This window comes from Camelus ferus, chromosome 15 (genome assembly GCF_009834535.1).
Source record: "Camelus ferus isolate YT-003-E chromosome 15, BCGSAC_Cfer_1.0, whole genome shotgun sequence".
NCBI lineage: Eukaryota > Metazoa > Chordata > Mammalia > Artiodactyla > Camelidae > Camelus > Camelus ferus.
In genome coordinates, this window is record NC_045710.1 from 44,456,791 (window position 1) to 44,473,144 (window position 16,354).

Here is a 16,354-nt window from a genome sequence, read left to right on the forward strand (position 1 = left end):
TAAGAAAGATTTTTGTAAGTATAAACTAAGTATTCATTTAGATATAAACACTGTAGAGGACAAAATTAAAGCTAATCTAAATGGCAAAAATTACATAAGGACTGCTGAAAAGCAGTCCATTTTTTTTTAAGTATCTCAAAAGAAGAAAAAGTGAGTATTAGAGTTTGTATTTCAAGAGAGAAAAAGGATACATAGAAAAATGACATAAACAATAAAGCTGCCAAGAAATAAAATTACCTTCTCCAGGAAAAGATGTTTGTAGGTTTCCATTCCCATAGCATGTTGATCTTTACTTCGAACTTGATTTAAAAACCAATGGAGTGCATCATCGTAACACTCAGAGTCTTCTACTAAACAATGCCATAAAATGTCAACTTGCTCCAAACTTAACCCTAGATGAAAATTACATAATTTAAATCATGGTACAACACACAACATTTTCATCCTAATTCAATGTATTAGAAGCACCAATATATACAGAAATATAAAAATTATTTCATAAGAGATTTCATATAACTTATGCTTTCAAACATAGTTAAATATACTATATATATAAATCATCTTTTAAAAAAGTAACTTATATAATATCCTAGAAAAGCCATTGGGTCTGATAATCATTCTCCCTAAAATATGAGCTTATCATTGTATTCTAGTAAACATGATTAAAGGGAGGTAATCCCCAAAGTTCAGTCAGTCCTAAGGTTTAGGGGTTAAGAATAGAGTGAATACCATGTTCAAAGCTCATTCTAAGCACACAGGAGATAATAAATGTCACTAAGCATTATTTTTGTTAACTATGAAAAGAAAGATCCTTATGATGAATAAAATAAAAGGGAACTGATTGCCTAAAACAGAACAGCAATATATCAGGGTATACAATTAGCTAGGAGGCCAATGTAATGAGATGAAATCTGTTTGGTACTTTGACCCAAGTATTACATAATTCCAAAGCGTGGCAGAAGGAATCCGAAGAACTACCCAGAATCAAAGAGAAGGCATTAGAGTAATTTCAAGTCTGAATATTGATGTGCGACAATCCAAAAGAGTAGAATAAAAACATCAAAGGGATTTCTAAAGTATATCATAAGGGGTTCAAAAGCCTGGGCATATTCCCCAGTGAGAAGGCATCTGAAAGGATGATAGAATCCTAAGAAATTTTTCTCCCCTGGGAAAAGTAGATGAGATCCAGAATGCAGAAAAACACCTCAGAAAATACTTACCTAGTAGCAATATCAGTCTAAAGAATTGGATCAGAAAAAACTGTCCAATCAGTTTCTCACAGAAACAGTTAAGGTATGGATTGATTACCTGTTCTAAGAAGATTTTTGTGCCCCTAAGAGCTAACATAAAAAAACTAGAAACAACCTTTAGTGTATATTGTAACTTAAACATTATAACTTCACATCAACTAATTAAGAGAGATAAATGAAGAAAACAGATTAACAGTCCTTAAAAAAAGCATCCAGGTAAATTACAGTAAACTATATGACAAAATAGAAGTGGCTGAACCACCAATCCACACTCAATAGGCAACATATAAGTTTCTGTCACTGTTCTAAGTTTCTTGAAGACTACAGTGACTGGTATATTAAAAATCAGTATCAACTTACCAAATGTAACTTTAGAGTAACCACATTATACCTGACAGGAACTGTGCCAGTTAGAGAAAAATAATTATGATGTATGATGATGATAAGTGAAGCCTGCAATTTGATTTTATCTGGAGTAGCTATTGAAAGCCCATACAAAAAGAGTATCTTCTGTACCCAATGGGATAGGAGAAGCAGAATAGTTTATTTTTCAAATACTGAGAAGAGTGGTTCTATGAAAATCTATACTCAACAAACATGAAACTTAATGGTGATATGAAATTGTTTATGCTAACAACATCTGTTTTGGTTTGACTTCTCCATATATAAGGTCTTTTAAAATATTTTATATTATTTGTTTCTTATATGTTATCAATCATAATGGGTATAATAAATGACCTAATAACATGAAATGTAAGTTTCCTGTCAAGAAACAGGTATCTTCATTTTAAAATCTATTGGTATCACAATGTTAGTGGCATTTGTTAGAAACAGCTTGACTTAAGTAAGAAATTACAGACTTAAACAGTAAGATAAATACATGCTTTGTCTAGTAAAACCATCACCAGTTTGACTATATTAACCACCGCTAAAGAAAGAGAATGTCCTGCTAATAAATGGTTTACTGACATGGACACACAGAAAAAGAGGGTGGAGCATGAAAGAAAACACAATCAGTCTAGCAAGAGAAAGGGAGCTCTGGCCAAAAGAAATCAAGCTTCCTCCTTTGTGAGAATATCTAAAGCATGTGATTTGGAAACAGTTCACACTTTGAATATACCAGACCAATCTCTTTTTTTTCTTGATTAAATGTTGCTGAAATTGAGTTTGATATTTATCTAAATAAAGTGAGGGTTTCTAAGTATCATCTATGAAGCCAAGCAATTTTGGATAAAATTAACCCTGACAGTAATATGTAGAAAGTGTTTTCAATTGGAGTAATAGGAAGATTCTATAATCAGAGGTAATAAAAAGTAGTCACCCTAACATGATAGGTTCCCCTATTCCAAACATTTAATTCTTGAAATGAGTCTTTTATCCACTGAGAAACTGATATTTTCAAAGACAAAAGAACGTATCAGGGTCAAGTTCCTATTACCATATACCACACCTAGACGACATTTAGTATTAAGAGTAATCTGACCACCACAGAAATCTAAAGGCATGAGTATATTTAACTGGACTCTTTGAAGAATCCATAAACATCCAAAAACTGGTTAAAATATTGATTTAAAAACTTACTGAAATGATCAGGTGATCCCAGAGTTGAAAACACACAAGTTAAGAACTGAAGTCGTACTTGAACTTCGGCACTATGGCTGTACCTATATTTAAAAAGTCATTAAAATAATTAACTGAGAGATCCTATTTTTTTAAATTACTTTTAAAGATTTAAAGTCCCTAATATTAAATTATACCAAATACGTAAAATTTCATTTAATAATTCATAATTAACATGTTAACTACATAACTTTGGTTACACACACACATACACACAAAATGCCATAAAGCCAAGTGTGGTTAAGATTTATGTTATTTAATATTATAAAAATCTGTAAACTATTAGAGCACATACTTCCAAATTAGATAAAGTAGATAAGAACTAAATACTAGAACAAAGAAGCAAGTCATTTAAAAATTATGCAGTATGTACATAAGTTAGAATACTTAATAAAAACTACACTTCCTCTTACAAATTGCATATTTCATTACCACTGTCCCTCCAGTGATAATACTCTATTTCTTCAACAGGAAACATTAATAAAATCTCTCTTCATAAAGAATACAGCTGATACCAAATTCGCATTTTTAAATGTTATTTCAAATCTAAGTGATTGTAATTCATGTGTACAAAGTGCAAAGGATACTCTAAGAGTTGCCTTGGAAGCTTAAGTAGGTGATTTCACATGGTTCTTTGGGAATTTAGTTTGCAGGAATATGCGAAGGAACGGCATTTTAAGAAGTAAGCATTGGTCTGTGGTGTAGGAAGGGTAGGAGATGAGTCTGAAAAGGTAGACCGGGGCCAAACTGTGGCCAGTCTGAATGTCAGACAGTAGAGTTTACTATTGTTCTGGATGGAAAAGGAAGTCAATGACAGATGTTGGAGGAGAGAAAAGGGGTAATGATCAGGTTGGCATTTTAGGATTCTTTTAGCAACTGTGAACTGCATATTGAACTGTGTCTGTGATATCACAACATTCTAGTTCCCTCAAGCACCTGAACACCCCAATCAATGAGACTAAGTCAATCATGAGATCTTATCTATGTTACAAATCAAAAGGCGGGTAGTGGATGAATTGCCCAAATTATTTTGCCAGCAAAAGGAAGCAGCCAGTCTGAGCCTTGATCTATATATTTCAGTTTGCAAAGAGTCAAAGAGCCTCTTAATTCAATTCCTTAAAATCTTTAAGGTAAAGAATAAAATTTTAAACACTTCCCAAAATTAGCTGTTTCAAAAATTACACTAGATTTGCTATTAAAGTTTAAAGTTAAGATTTTCTAAAGATTACATTTGCTGGATGTATCTTTGTTTCCCTTTACTGTCTCATATTAACACTGGCAAAGAAAAGATGAACTTCTGCCTCATTACTGCTGCAGTATCTATGAAGATAAAAGTACTTGTGGCAAGGTGACTGGGAGTGCAAGAGAGGGGGATACAGTAAGCAACTCATAGATGAGAACGCTATCCAGATAAAATTCAAGACCAACTCTTAATAGTTCTCAACCTTTTACTAAAAGGACAGAGATTTTGTAGCAGAAACTTTGGAGTACAGGTTCAAATGCGAGTTCTATCATACATCAGTTCTGTGATTTTAAGTTATTGCACTTCTCTGAGCCCAAGTATAGGGAATGTTGGTTACAGACAAAAAGGGAATAATGTCTCGTCCTTTACAAAGTGCCTTTACTTCCTGAATACTTCCTTCCCCTATACTTGTATCTCCGAGTAAGGGACCTAGAATCCTAGAAGGCATGGATCCAGTTCCTTTGTCCTCCCTTCTTCAGCTTCCACAGTACTGCCACTGTCTCCACACTTCAGAGGACTCTGCCTTTGTCAGAATCACACTGGCTGCTGAAATCACCAGCCAGGAAGTCTCCTGGGGTGCAAATCAACAGTGTTATCAGTACCGATAAATTCTCCTGGGCTTGTCCATGGCTCCCAACATCGCAGAAAATATAGAATAAAAATAATCTCCCTATAGGCATAAAACTTTAGTGACAAACTAACACTTAAAAAAAAATCATTCTCTTTGTAGCTTCAATGTTAACACAGGATTTTTCTCTAGCGGCCACTGGATTCAAGAAATGTGTAACACATCCATTTATGAAATGAAGTGTTTCACAAGAGTGACACAAGAATCTTCTTGTCCTAGGTGAAAATCTTAGAACTTTCCCTGCTATAATCTCCACTGAACGAATAGAAAGTAATGTGCCACAAACTAATGAAGTCTGCATGCTTTAACAAAGAGCTACAAATGTACAAATGTTTTACAGCCTGAAGAAACAAGGGAATTATACTGAAACAGTCCAGACAACATCTCTCTGTTCTAAGATTTTATTCCCCTAAAATGTCAGGGAACAAGGCAGATTGGAGGATTGGAAGGATACTCTCATGTACCCTAGAAAAGCAGAAAACTCATCTCCAAAGATCACATTTTTTTTTTACCGCAGAAACAATGCTTTTATCAGGCTCTACCTCTGGCTCCACTAAAAGTGACCAACTTCCCTGTAGCCGAAGCTGTGAACAATCAAGTTTCATATCTGCGTTCATTTTTGGCACTTAATGCTGGGCTTTCTGTTTCTGAGGATGGCTCATCTATGTCTTTCACTCCCCTCTGTTAAGCTCCCATCCCTGCTCTTCAAGCACACAAGTTGTGGCTCTGGTGGGAGCTCTTTTATAACTTAAGTGTTCTTCTGTTGACAGGTAATTTGAATTCTGCCTCCTAAACATGGTGGTCATGTGTGGTTTTTTTTTTTTTTTTGCTCCTTGCTGATCTTAAAGCTTTGATAGAGTATGTATGGAGTTGCTCAGATTCAGGTCACGATTATCCTCACCACTGCTTCAAGAATAATAATTAAAGGAGGACAGACTATGAACAACACTTAGAATTTCAGTAAGATTTAAAGAGAATGCATCTTATATAGAGGTAATTTTATAAGCAAAGCTATGAAACAGAGTAAATTTAAGAAAATCTCAAAAATAATTTGACAGGCTTGAAAACAGGACATTTAAAAAAAAAAATAATTGAACAAAAAACAGGAAAGTTTAGTTTAGATTTTAGAGAGCCCAGAATACTAGACTGAAGAAACTGGAATTTATTTTTCATGCAGTTTCTTGTTTGTTTTATACCATAGTTTGCTTTAGCCAGGTACCTACAATTTATAGATCATCTATTATGTGCCAGATACAGCTTATTAATTTAATTCTTGAGTTATTTATCACCTCAAGTTTAAATGTTCTCATTTTTAAAATAAGACTTCCTACCTCAAATGAACTGTTCTGTATCTTGAAGTTAATAATACTTAAAAGGTATCTGGCACATAGTAAGGATCAATGAACACTGGCTATTTTTATCACCATCATCATCATCATCATCATCACTATTTATGTTTGGAAATAAAAGTATACAAAAAAGGCCCCAAATCTCCAAGTTTTAGGTGACTAGGAGGATGGTGGTACTCTGAAGAGCACAGTAAAATCTGGAGAAAGAGCTAATTTGTGGTTGAAGATACATGAATCCATTTTTGGAGATGAGTAGTATGCCTTAGAAGTCTACAACTTTTCTGAACACTTCTAAAGTCTGATCAGTTCTGATCTATATGCAAGTTTTCTATGTGGACGTTTTCTCAATAAATACTGTGGCTACTTCTCTTATTCACTTGACGTGCGCTGATACTGACCCTGAGCTGCTTTTCCTGAATTGACTACCAGCTTCCACTAACTGACTCACAAGCAGAAACTTTCTGAATTCTACATGTTTCCTTTTTGGTAAGCATCTCTCTATAAGAAGCTTTAAACACAGCCATAACACTAGTCAATTTCTACCAACTCTTACTTAGACTCACTTCAAAATATTGAGAATATTTTTAATGATGAAATACTAGCCAGTTATAATATCACAGTTTTTAAAGTTTTCACACATCCTGAACTAATATAAGTATCCAATTATAATAATAAAGGAAAGTGTTTTAAAATAATTCTCTGTTAAATCTACTTGTGTGGAAGCAAATATTTCAGAAGTTTTAGAATCCATGAGTAATACATTAATAAAAGGATATTTTGGTGATTTCTGAAAAAAATATTTACTTTTGATTCCTGAAAGCAATGACTTTGAACTGAACTCAACAGTGAAGTAAGTCAGAAAGTAACACATTATATAAACTGACTATACTTCAATTAAAAAAAATAAGTGAAGGTTAATCAACAAAGTTATATAACCTACATTTCCCTAAGAATTATAAAAATAACCTTATAAAATTCTTCAACTTACAGAGAATTTCTTTCTCTTAAAAATTATATAAGTAAAATTTTCATTACATTTATTTACTATACGAAAGAAAAAGAGTAGGAACACTGTAAAATTATCTTCCACAGGAAAGACAATCAACACACATAACTTAGCTAGTTAAGGAATACTTACAGTGCATGCTTTTGTCTTCCTTCTCTTACAGCTTGAATATAGTATACCAAATTATCAAAGAAAAGCTTCATCATGTTCAGTTCTTTTTCTGCCCACCTTGCCAATTGAAAGAAAAAATAATTTTAAAGGATCAGAGAATAAATTTATTTTAGGATAGGGGAAAAACTATCTTAAAAAATCTTCAAAAGCAAAGCCGTTCAATTATCAAAAACTTCTAAGTTCTATTTATAATTAAATTGTGAAAAAGGTATAAAGCAATGCACCTTAATTTTGATGAAGTTAAAGTACTATTGTTTTTTAACTCTCAAAATAATCTCTGTGAAGGGGATAAAAATGTCTGGCAGAATGCTAATTATAAATGATTAACTTGAATTAATATTAAAAAACAGTATGATACAGTCCTTGTAAGGATGGACTGTGTGCCTTGTTCATTGTTTAGCGGAGTGCCTAGCAGAACACATACAATATGAACTAACAGAGTGAATCAGTTGGGTTTTTTATTGTAAATAATTTGCTGTTTTAAATGATTTTTTAATCAAAGAAATATTCAGGTATTAAGCTCCAACACACACTAGAATAAAAAAAGAAATAATGAATGATAAAAATAATCAAAGATGCCAGGGTCCATAACTAACAATTTATTCCATATAATACTTACTAGCAATGTATCTATAACATGTATAGATGTAGAAGTATTGAAATCCCAAAACTTCTGATGTAATTTACATCATGTTTTTGCCATAGCCTTCTTTTCAAAATAAGTTACTCTTGCCTTGCCAACTACTTGCCAGTCTGTTTGCTGGCTACCTTAAGATTTACTAAGAGGATCAAAGATAACAATTTCCAATTTTAAAATATGGGCCATTAGAGTTTGAGAGATAATACATTATCAAATGTTGAGTGCTGCTGCACATAATAAATTCACAGTAAGTGGAAGTTTTTGCCATTATTGATGCCAACTAACCATAGGAGTGCAGAGGTTTTTTTTTAAGTGATCCACTTGATGACATTTAGGATACCAGTCTCATCTTGGAATTAACTGAGCTCCTTTATATTTAATTCAAGGAATAACCTAAAATGGTTTCAACTCAATATACTTAGGTTCAGGTACTTGATGAGTTACTCAGTATTCAGTTTTGTACTTTTGTAAGAATGTTATCCTTTGTTACTCCTCAGTATAAACCCCACATGACAACAATATCAACCTGCCCAAGTTAGCTATCAATGAATCACTATAATACTTTTGAATTTTGTAATTCGGCCATTTAAAAACTATGGGAAGAGTCAATAAAATAAAACTCATGCTATTCTTGTACTTAAAGGATGCTAAATGCTTTCCCCCCATTCCTCTGTTTAGCATCTCAAAGACCCTCTTTGCACTCACAAATAGAATTGTCACTAGGGTCATACTGTAATATTAACCGAAGAAGAGACCTTCACAGATGCTTTAAAAAAAAAAAAAAGTAATAAAGGTTCAGGCTAAATAGATCCCCTATTAAAAGAAAAATAAAAAGCAGGGGCTATAACTCAAAAGAACTAACTTCATCCTATTTACAACTATAGTGTAGACTTCCAAGAATTTTAAAAATCATATTCATTCGGAAAGCAAACAAGTACTCCTAGCAATTACTCTTAGATGTGAGAAGGAATTGGATAAAACACCATCCTTCCTGACCTCACAAATAATCCTTTAACAGGTCTAATTTTTCTTAAAATTTAGAAGTCTCTGCAATCTCTCCAAAAAGTCTATTTTAAATAAAACAAATAATACATTCTTACAAGTTAATGACGTTTGTGACAGCCAACTTTCTCCAAAATATTATCAAAAATTGGATCAGTATCGTATCAAAGTACTCTCCTTAAAAGAATTCTTTAACATTCATCCTAAGTTTTCTATATATGTAAAGGATTAATAGGGTGATTGATCAAGATTATCCCTAACATGTCTAAAACCAATTCCTAGTAATGGGAAAAATTAAAGGCATCCTCAAGTGTTTAATGTGTGAATCTTCTTCAGGAGTCCTTTGCCATGGCCAGATGTACAAAAAACCTTTACCCTAAAATTATAGCATTAATTGTTACAGTATTTTTTTCCAACTACAAAGAATACAAAAGTCAGATTTCCTACTGATGGGGATATAATCTCGAGGGAGCTAAGCGGCAGAGATAGCACTCTGAGAAATGTAAGAAAACATTTAAACTACACAAAATTCAAATTTTCCTGGTGCAGAATAAAAGCTAGTAAGTTACTCAAAACTTTGATAATTATGATTTGAAAAAAGCATTTAAAATGAATACTTCTGTTTCTTTTATTTACTTACATTGTAATCCAATGTGTATCATAACTGCTCCCAAACTGCTGAAAAGTACCAAACAGTTTTGGAAGAAGACGAAGTGAAATTACTACTGATCTGAAACAGCAAGAACAGGTATTTGTAGAATAAAATAATTTTAACTACTATCAATAATTCTAGCTTTTAACAGAAATTCAACTATTTGAAATCTTAAATGCAAAAAGATTTAATGAACTTTACCTATATTTCTATGCAAACATTAAAAAAAATTTTCTCAAGTATCAATTTATTATACATTGGGGCAAGAAATCCAAGTTTTAAAAACCCAATTCAAGGTTTTTAAAGTAAAATATACAATATAAATAACTGAGTATAAAAACAAGCAAAGAGCATTTAAATGTAAATATGTTTTTCATGAAAGTATTCTCTAAAGAGTCATTGGTGTTTCTGAGGATTTAATCAAGGAAAACAGGAACCAGCAGCTTAGTTAGGTAAATTATCTAGAGCAGGGCTTCTCAAAGTTTAGTGTGCACTTGATTCACCTGGGAAGATACTGTTAAAATGCAAATTCTGATTCAGTAGGTCTAGGGTAGGTTCAGGATTGCATTCCTAATAAACTCATAAGTGATAGTCAAATTGCTGGTTTGCTGGATCATATTCTGAGCAGCAATAATGTAGAAAACATTTTTCAAATTATACAAATTATCACTTTCTCACTAATTCTCACATAATATAATCTGCATCTAAATTGAGAATCACTGCATGATGAGCCATGTTAATGATTGAAGCACACAATATACCTCAAGCATAAAGGGGCCAAAAGTTGATAGGAAACCACTCTAAAACCTCAAGTAGATCTGAGTATGTCTATCTTTTGGGGTGGGAGGGGAATGGGGTATAGAGAACATACTGACATACAAATCCCCGAAGTCCTAGTAGGCAAGGAGGTTGGCTGCAGGAGCCTTGAAAGAAGCAAAACAAACTCTAATAATGTACTGAATTTCTTTATTTTTAAGCTCAGGTGCCAATATTGCTTCATGAAAGGATTTTTGAAAAGAGAAAAAGTTGGCACCCTACCACAAATAAGTCCTCAAAAATGCCTACTCTTTTCGAGAAAGGTACCAGGGATGTTAGAATACAGGGTTGCATTGCTGGGTAGGAGGGAAACAGTGGTGGATAGAGTAGGAGAAATTAGACAAGTTCCTGTTTCTAAATAAAACCCAAAGCACTTAAGTGGGACTACAAAGCCTTGTGTGACCTATCCCCATTCCTCCTATCAGTTCAGCTTAATTTCCTTCCCATCTTTCTTTTTGCTATTCCTTCAACACACAACAAGCACATTCCTACCTTAGGGCCTTTGCTACTAGCTCTACTTGGAATATTCTTTACCTGTAAGTTATCTACCTGAAGGACTCCTTCCCTCACTTTATTAGTTTCTTCAATTATCAACAGAAAGGATGGCTCTGACAACTCTATGTTAAATAATATCCTTCCAATGCTCCGCGAACCTCTTTATTTCCCTTGATTCCTTCCTGACATTTTTCATTCATCATCATCCGATTACCCTAAACCATCCTGGTTCTTTGCTTGATTCAAAGTTTTTGTTGTAACCAGAAGCTTATTACTAGGCAACAGTGTGTTGAGACCCTAACTTCACGTTGCCTTAGTAGAATGAATACACTTGCTGGTGGTCTTCACAGTTAAGGTCACATTTGGACTATTTTTTCCTAATCTTAGACTCCATATTTTAAGAAGACTGATGTGTTCTACAAAATGCTTTTCAGTCACTTTTAATTACAGTATACTTCAAAAGTTGACATGAAATGCTGTATATAATATAGTCTTTACAGAGGGAAAACAAAACCCAAAAAGTTACATAGTACCATCCATTTCTTAATTACATGAACCTTTATTTATGTAAACAGAATCCCTGACACATGCAATCATTTTACTAGAGAAATCTTTTGTATACAAAGGCAAAAAACTTCACACACAGGTTAAGTATCTATAGTGGATCACAAATGGCAAAAAACAGCACGCTGGATAGGTTTCCAGAGTCTCAAATCAATTCTTGAGAAGCCACGGAATTTCAGGAGATACCTAGCATAGGATATGAACCTACCTTCTAGTAAACATAAAATACTAAAGGGGCTAATTACAACCCAACCTCTACTACTTCCACCCTACTCACTGGACAGCAGTCTTAACTCACTTAATCACAGTAACTACTACACTGAAAAGTCATGGACTTTTCATTGCGAGAGCTACTGTCTACCTCATGCCCTCACTTTATGACAACATCTTGCAAACCAGTCTACTATGTGTTTCTGTGTGTAACTTTAAACTTCCTGAACTGATGAAATGATATTATGTGCTTTATAGAACAATCTACCTAAGGCTAAATGTGCACAAGACACATGCTACATATCACAGAGACTACACAAGGTATTTTTAAAAAGTGTTTACAGTGGTTTTGTATAAATGGTAGAATTATGGGCAATTTATGGAAGACTTTAATTTTCTTTTTCAGATCCCTGTGCTTCTCGAGAAGTAATAAGCCCACATTACTGTTCAAAAGAAAACTAAGTTCCTTTTATAAAATAAGCTGGTCTAAGACCATAGAAAAGCAAAAACAAAAATTGCTGACAGGTCTACAAACCGCAGCAAGTGAGGAACTAGAAAGAAAATGAAAAAGCACAGAGAAAATTAAAAAGAAACACACATAAAACCTTTGTAAAGTACATAAAACAACTGACATCATCAAAAAGTAGACAACTTTTTTTTTTGGTCAAATGTTAAGAAAATGGTAAATGAGTCCCATTTGTTTGTTTCAACATAAGAATAGCTTTCCTATTAATATTAGCACTTGTGTGCAACATTCCTTTCTTACTGTGATGGCACACTCAGGCGGCTAGGCTTGGAGAAAGGATTCTTGTGTTTAGAATAAAATCTGTCAAACTCTGATGTCACTACTGACATTCTGGGCCACACCACTCTTTACTGTGGGAGGCTGTCCACTGCATTGAGGGATGTTTAGTATTTAGTAGCATCCCTGGCCCAAAGTAGTATCTCCAAATCCCACTTATTAGTATGACAACTCAAAATACCTCCAGGCACTGATTACTGCCTAGAAAAAAAATCTTCCCTATTGAAAAACCACTGGTTTATCAGGAAACTGAAACTAATGATGTTCAAAATTAATTTTTTAAAAATCTGCATGATAATTTCAGTACATTCAGCTGGTATACACTGGATGTGTTGCATATTTCACAGGCTAAAAAATGCCACCATACTCTAAGTACCGGCACATATGACTAATTCAGTTAAGACTAGCATAATACAGCAGCCCTCTGAGGAGTAAATTTTGAGGGCAACATTATCAATACAATAGTTATGTTTACTATTATATTCAATAAACTATTCAATGTATATTCAATAAACCATTAAGTAACTATGATTAGGGTACAGGATTGCCTCCAACAAATGAAAAACGCTTGTCTTCAAGTAAACTTGGGTGTGAACAAATTAAAGCTTAAAAAATCCAAACTGGCGATTCTCCATTTTATACATAATTTTTTCCTTTTGTCTCTTTTAAGTTTCCCTACTTTTAAGAGAAATGCTCATTGTGAAAAAAATAGAAAATAGAAAAGCATTAAGAAGAAAAAATTAACTCTATCCTCCCAGAAATAACCATTCTACAGACTCACTTATTGCTTGCAATCTTTTTAGCCAAGTGGGCCCATATCATTACATAACCTTTGAAATCAGGACTCTTGAAGGCCACAGGATATTTCATCTTTCACATAGCTTTTTTTCCTTTGCATTGAAGTGTAACATACATGTAAAAACACACATAAATCTAAGTGACAGTTCAAAATATTAGGAGGTGAGCACAGCTGTGCAATGCACACCCACGTCAAGAAATCATCACCAGCGTTCCAGAAGCCTTGGCTGTGTCCTCTTTCCAGTCACTAACAATCCAAAAGTAACCATTATCCTGACTATTAAAACAATTTTCCTATTTTTGAACTTTATATAAATGGAGTAATAGAGATACTTCTTTGTATCTGGCTTCTCTCACTCAACATTATGTTTGTGAGATTCATTTACACTATTCCATGTAGCTGTAGTTCTTTTACTGTTACTACTACATATTATTCCATTCAACAAACAGTCCACAATTTAATTTACCTTCCTATTCTTTTTTTGGCATTTGGATAGCAGCATCAAGAATAGTTATTCTGAATAGTGCTTCTATGAACATTTTTGAATGTGCCTTTGGTGACCATTTGGATGTATTATCACAAGGCACACACTCAGCAGTGGAACTGCCAAGCCATAAAGTATGCAGATGCACATATAGGGAATCTAAGCTGATACATCCACTTTAAAAAACTGTTCAGTGTCGGGGAGCTATTATAGGTAAGTAGTAGAATGCATGCCTAGCTGCACGAGGTCCTGGGTTCTTAGATCCATTAAGAAAATAAATAAATCTAATTACTACCCCCTCCCCCCAAAAAAACTGTTCAGTGGTTTCACAAAGACTTTTAAAAAAACATTTTAAAATTAACTTCTATAATACCTACATAAATGAAGAAATATCATCTGGCCATTAAAAGCATTCCTTCTAAGGAATATATGCCAAATGAGGCAACTGATCCACTAATAGGAGTCTATTAGTGGTTTCTTATATCTGCATGAATAAGCAGTTTTTCTACTGTGATTGTTCAAATTAAAGCCCTTTAAAGACCAAAAGTAGAAAATGAAATATTGCACATATTTTTCTAAATCAATTAGATTAAAAAAAATTAAAGCCATAAAATATTCAATAAAATTAGACATTTATATCAGGCCTATGCAGATGTTAAGCTGAAACATTAATATAATATAATAAAGTAAATTATTAACTGAATTCACTATATCAGAGAATGGAACAACATTAACAAAGCAGTATAAGACAAGAGAAAAGAGAAATTGTACCATGGAACAGAATTGAAAATCAAGAAACTTGTCGTAATCATTTAAGCCCCAATAAAAAGTATGTAAATATATAGCAGAATTCAAACTAGAGAAAAAACACTAACCTAATTCTTTGTGCACTACAGAAATCAAAAGATCCACCCAGATGGAAGAGCAATGCCATTATCAAATGTTAATATTTCAGCTTAACTTCACTTATCTTATTCAGTTTCCTTTATATATAACATAACAGTTCAACAACATTTAACTGTAAACTGAAAATAAAGTAATCACCACTATGTTCCCAGAATCAAGAGGAGAGTATTATTATTCCTTTGTTTCTGTTGGAGGGCATCTAACCCATAATGCCAAAATGTGCCAGGAGAAGCATAATAGAGTGATAAAATATAAACTCTGTGAGGGAATATTTAAACCTAATGTAAAAACCACAATTACTAAAAACTAGGGTGATAATGGTACATTAAGTGCTAAGAAACCCCACAACTAGTCAATAAGAATACACAAAATGAACTTTGATTTCTTAATAAAAAATTTTAAATTCCTATTTACCTGTTGTTTCCTAAATTTTCAAGGCAACCTTCAATGAATCTCATTCGAATTTGTCTATCCGTAAACCAACATACTAAGGAACAAAGAAGTTTTTCTGCTTCATTTATTAATCCTTCAGAAAGATTAACCTGCAAAAAATGTATATACATAAAGTTACTGTTTATACTGATTGTATTTTGCTGTAATTTGGTAATCTTTTGGTTCTATTAAATAACTTACTGCATCATCATCCTGGACTATATCCCACAACAAAGTGTTTCCTTTCTTGCAAACATTATCCAAATTAATGTCTGTCACAGCATTACTGTTGAATTGATGTTTATGAACTGCAGGTCCTGAAGGGGCAAAATATAACACACTATAGAGGAATGCAGCTGACTGAAATTGTAAAGTGAATTATAGCATTCATAAAGTTAACAAATTCAAAGTAAACTATAAAGATAAATCTCTTCTTAAATCACAAGACAAAAACAAGATTAACACAGTAGTTGCTTTATGAATGGCAAAGAATAGTATTGTTTAGAGATTGATATTACTAAAGTGAAAAAGAAGTTTTCTTTTCATAGCCTCTTCACTATTTCTTGTAAGTATGATTAAAGTTTTTCACATATCAAGAGAAATGTATATAAATACTTGAAATTCAAATTAAGCATAAAAAAGATGATTTATTTGAAATAATTATATAGCCAAGGTCATTCCTCTAAATGACCTCCTATAAAGTGTCTTGTACCTAAAGATTTTTTTGAGATGATTTACTTAAAACATTCAATTAAATTCAAAGATTTTATTATAACAAGTTATACTTTAAGTGCCAAACTATAGATCCTCACGAGGGCTGTTATATTAAGCAAAAATGCTTCTTTGCTTTGTGTGTGTTTTTTTTTTCTTAACAGTTTTACCATGAAATTTCTCTATTAAATTGTACACATACATTGATTTCATTAGAATGAGAGTTGTGTAACCATCACAATACAATTTTGGAACACTTTTATCACCCTAAAACATTCCCTCATACCTAATTACATTTAATCTCTGATCCCATTCCCCAGCCCTAGTCTGTTTTTCCATCCTCATAAATCAGCCATTCTAGAAATTTCATGGAAGTGGAACCATACATTTTTATAGTCTTATGTCTGACTTCGTTCACTTAGCAAAATGTTTTGAGGGTCATCCACGTTGAAGTACCTATCAGTATGCGTTTCTTTTAATTACAGAATATTGCATTATGTGAAAATGTTGCATTTGTTTATATATCTACCAGTTAATGAAAATTTGGAGTGTTGCCAGTTTTTGTCTAATATGA

General features: G+C 33.0%; 1 protein-coding gene across 4 annotated transcripts in view; it reads right to left on the reverse strand.

The window, feature by feature from the left end:
• The window catches only part of USP34 (ubiquitin specific peptidase 34), a 202,297-nt gene that overhangs the window by 103,529 nt on the left and 82,414 nt on the right, over positions 1–16,354 (reverse strand). For all 4 annotated transcript variants that reach the window (XM_032497624.1, XM_032497621.1, XM_032497623.1 and 1 more), the window contains 6 exons: positions 15,271–15,386; positions 15,052–15,179; positions 9,550–9,639; positions 7,229–7,324; positions 2,832–2,914; positions 238–392 (listed from right to left, as the gene is read on the reverse strand). In XM_032497624.1, coding sequence (XP_032353515.1) covers positions 238–392; positions 2,832–2,914; positions 7,229–7,324; positions 9,550–9,639; positions 15,052–15,179; positions 15,271–15,386 — 668 coding nt within the window. The remainder of the gene's footprint in view (positions 1–237; positions 393–2,831; positions 2,915–7,228; positions 7,325–9,549; positions 9,640–15,051; positions 15,180–15,270; positions 15,387–16,354) is intronic.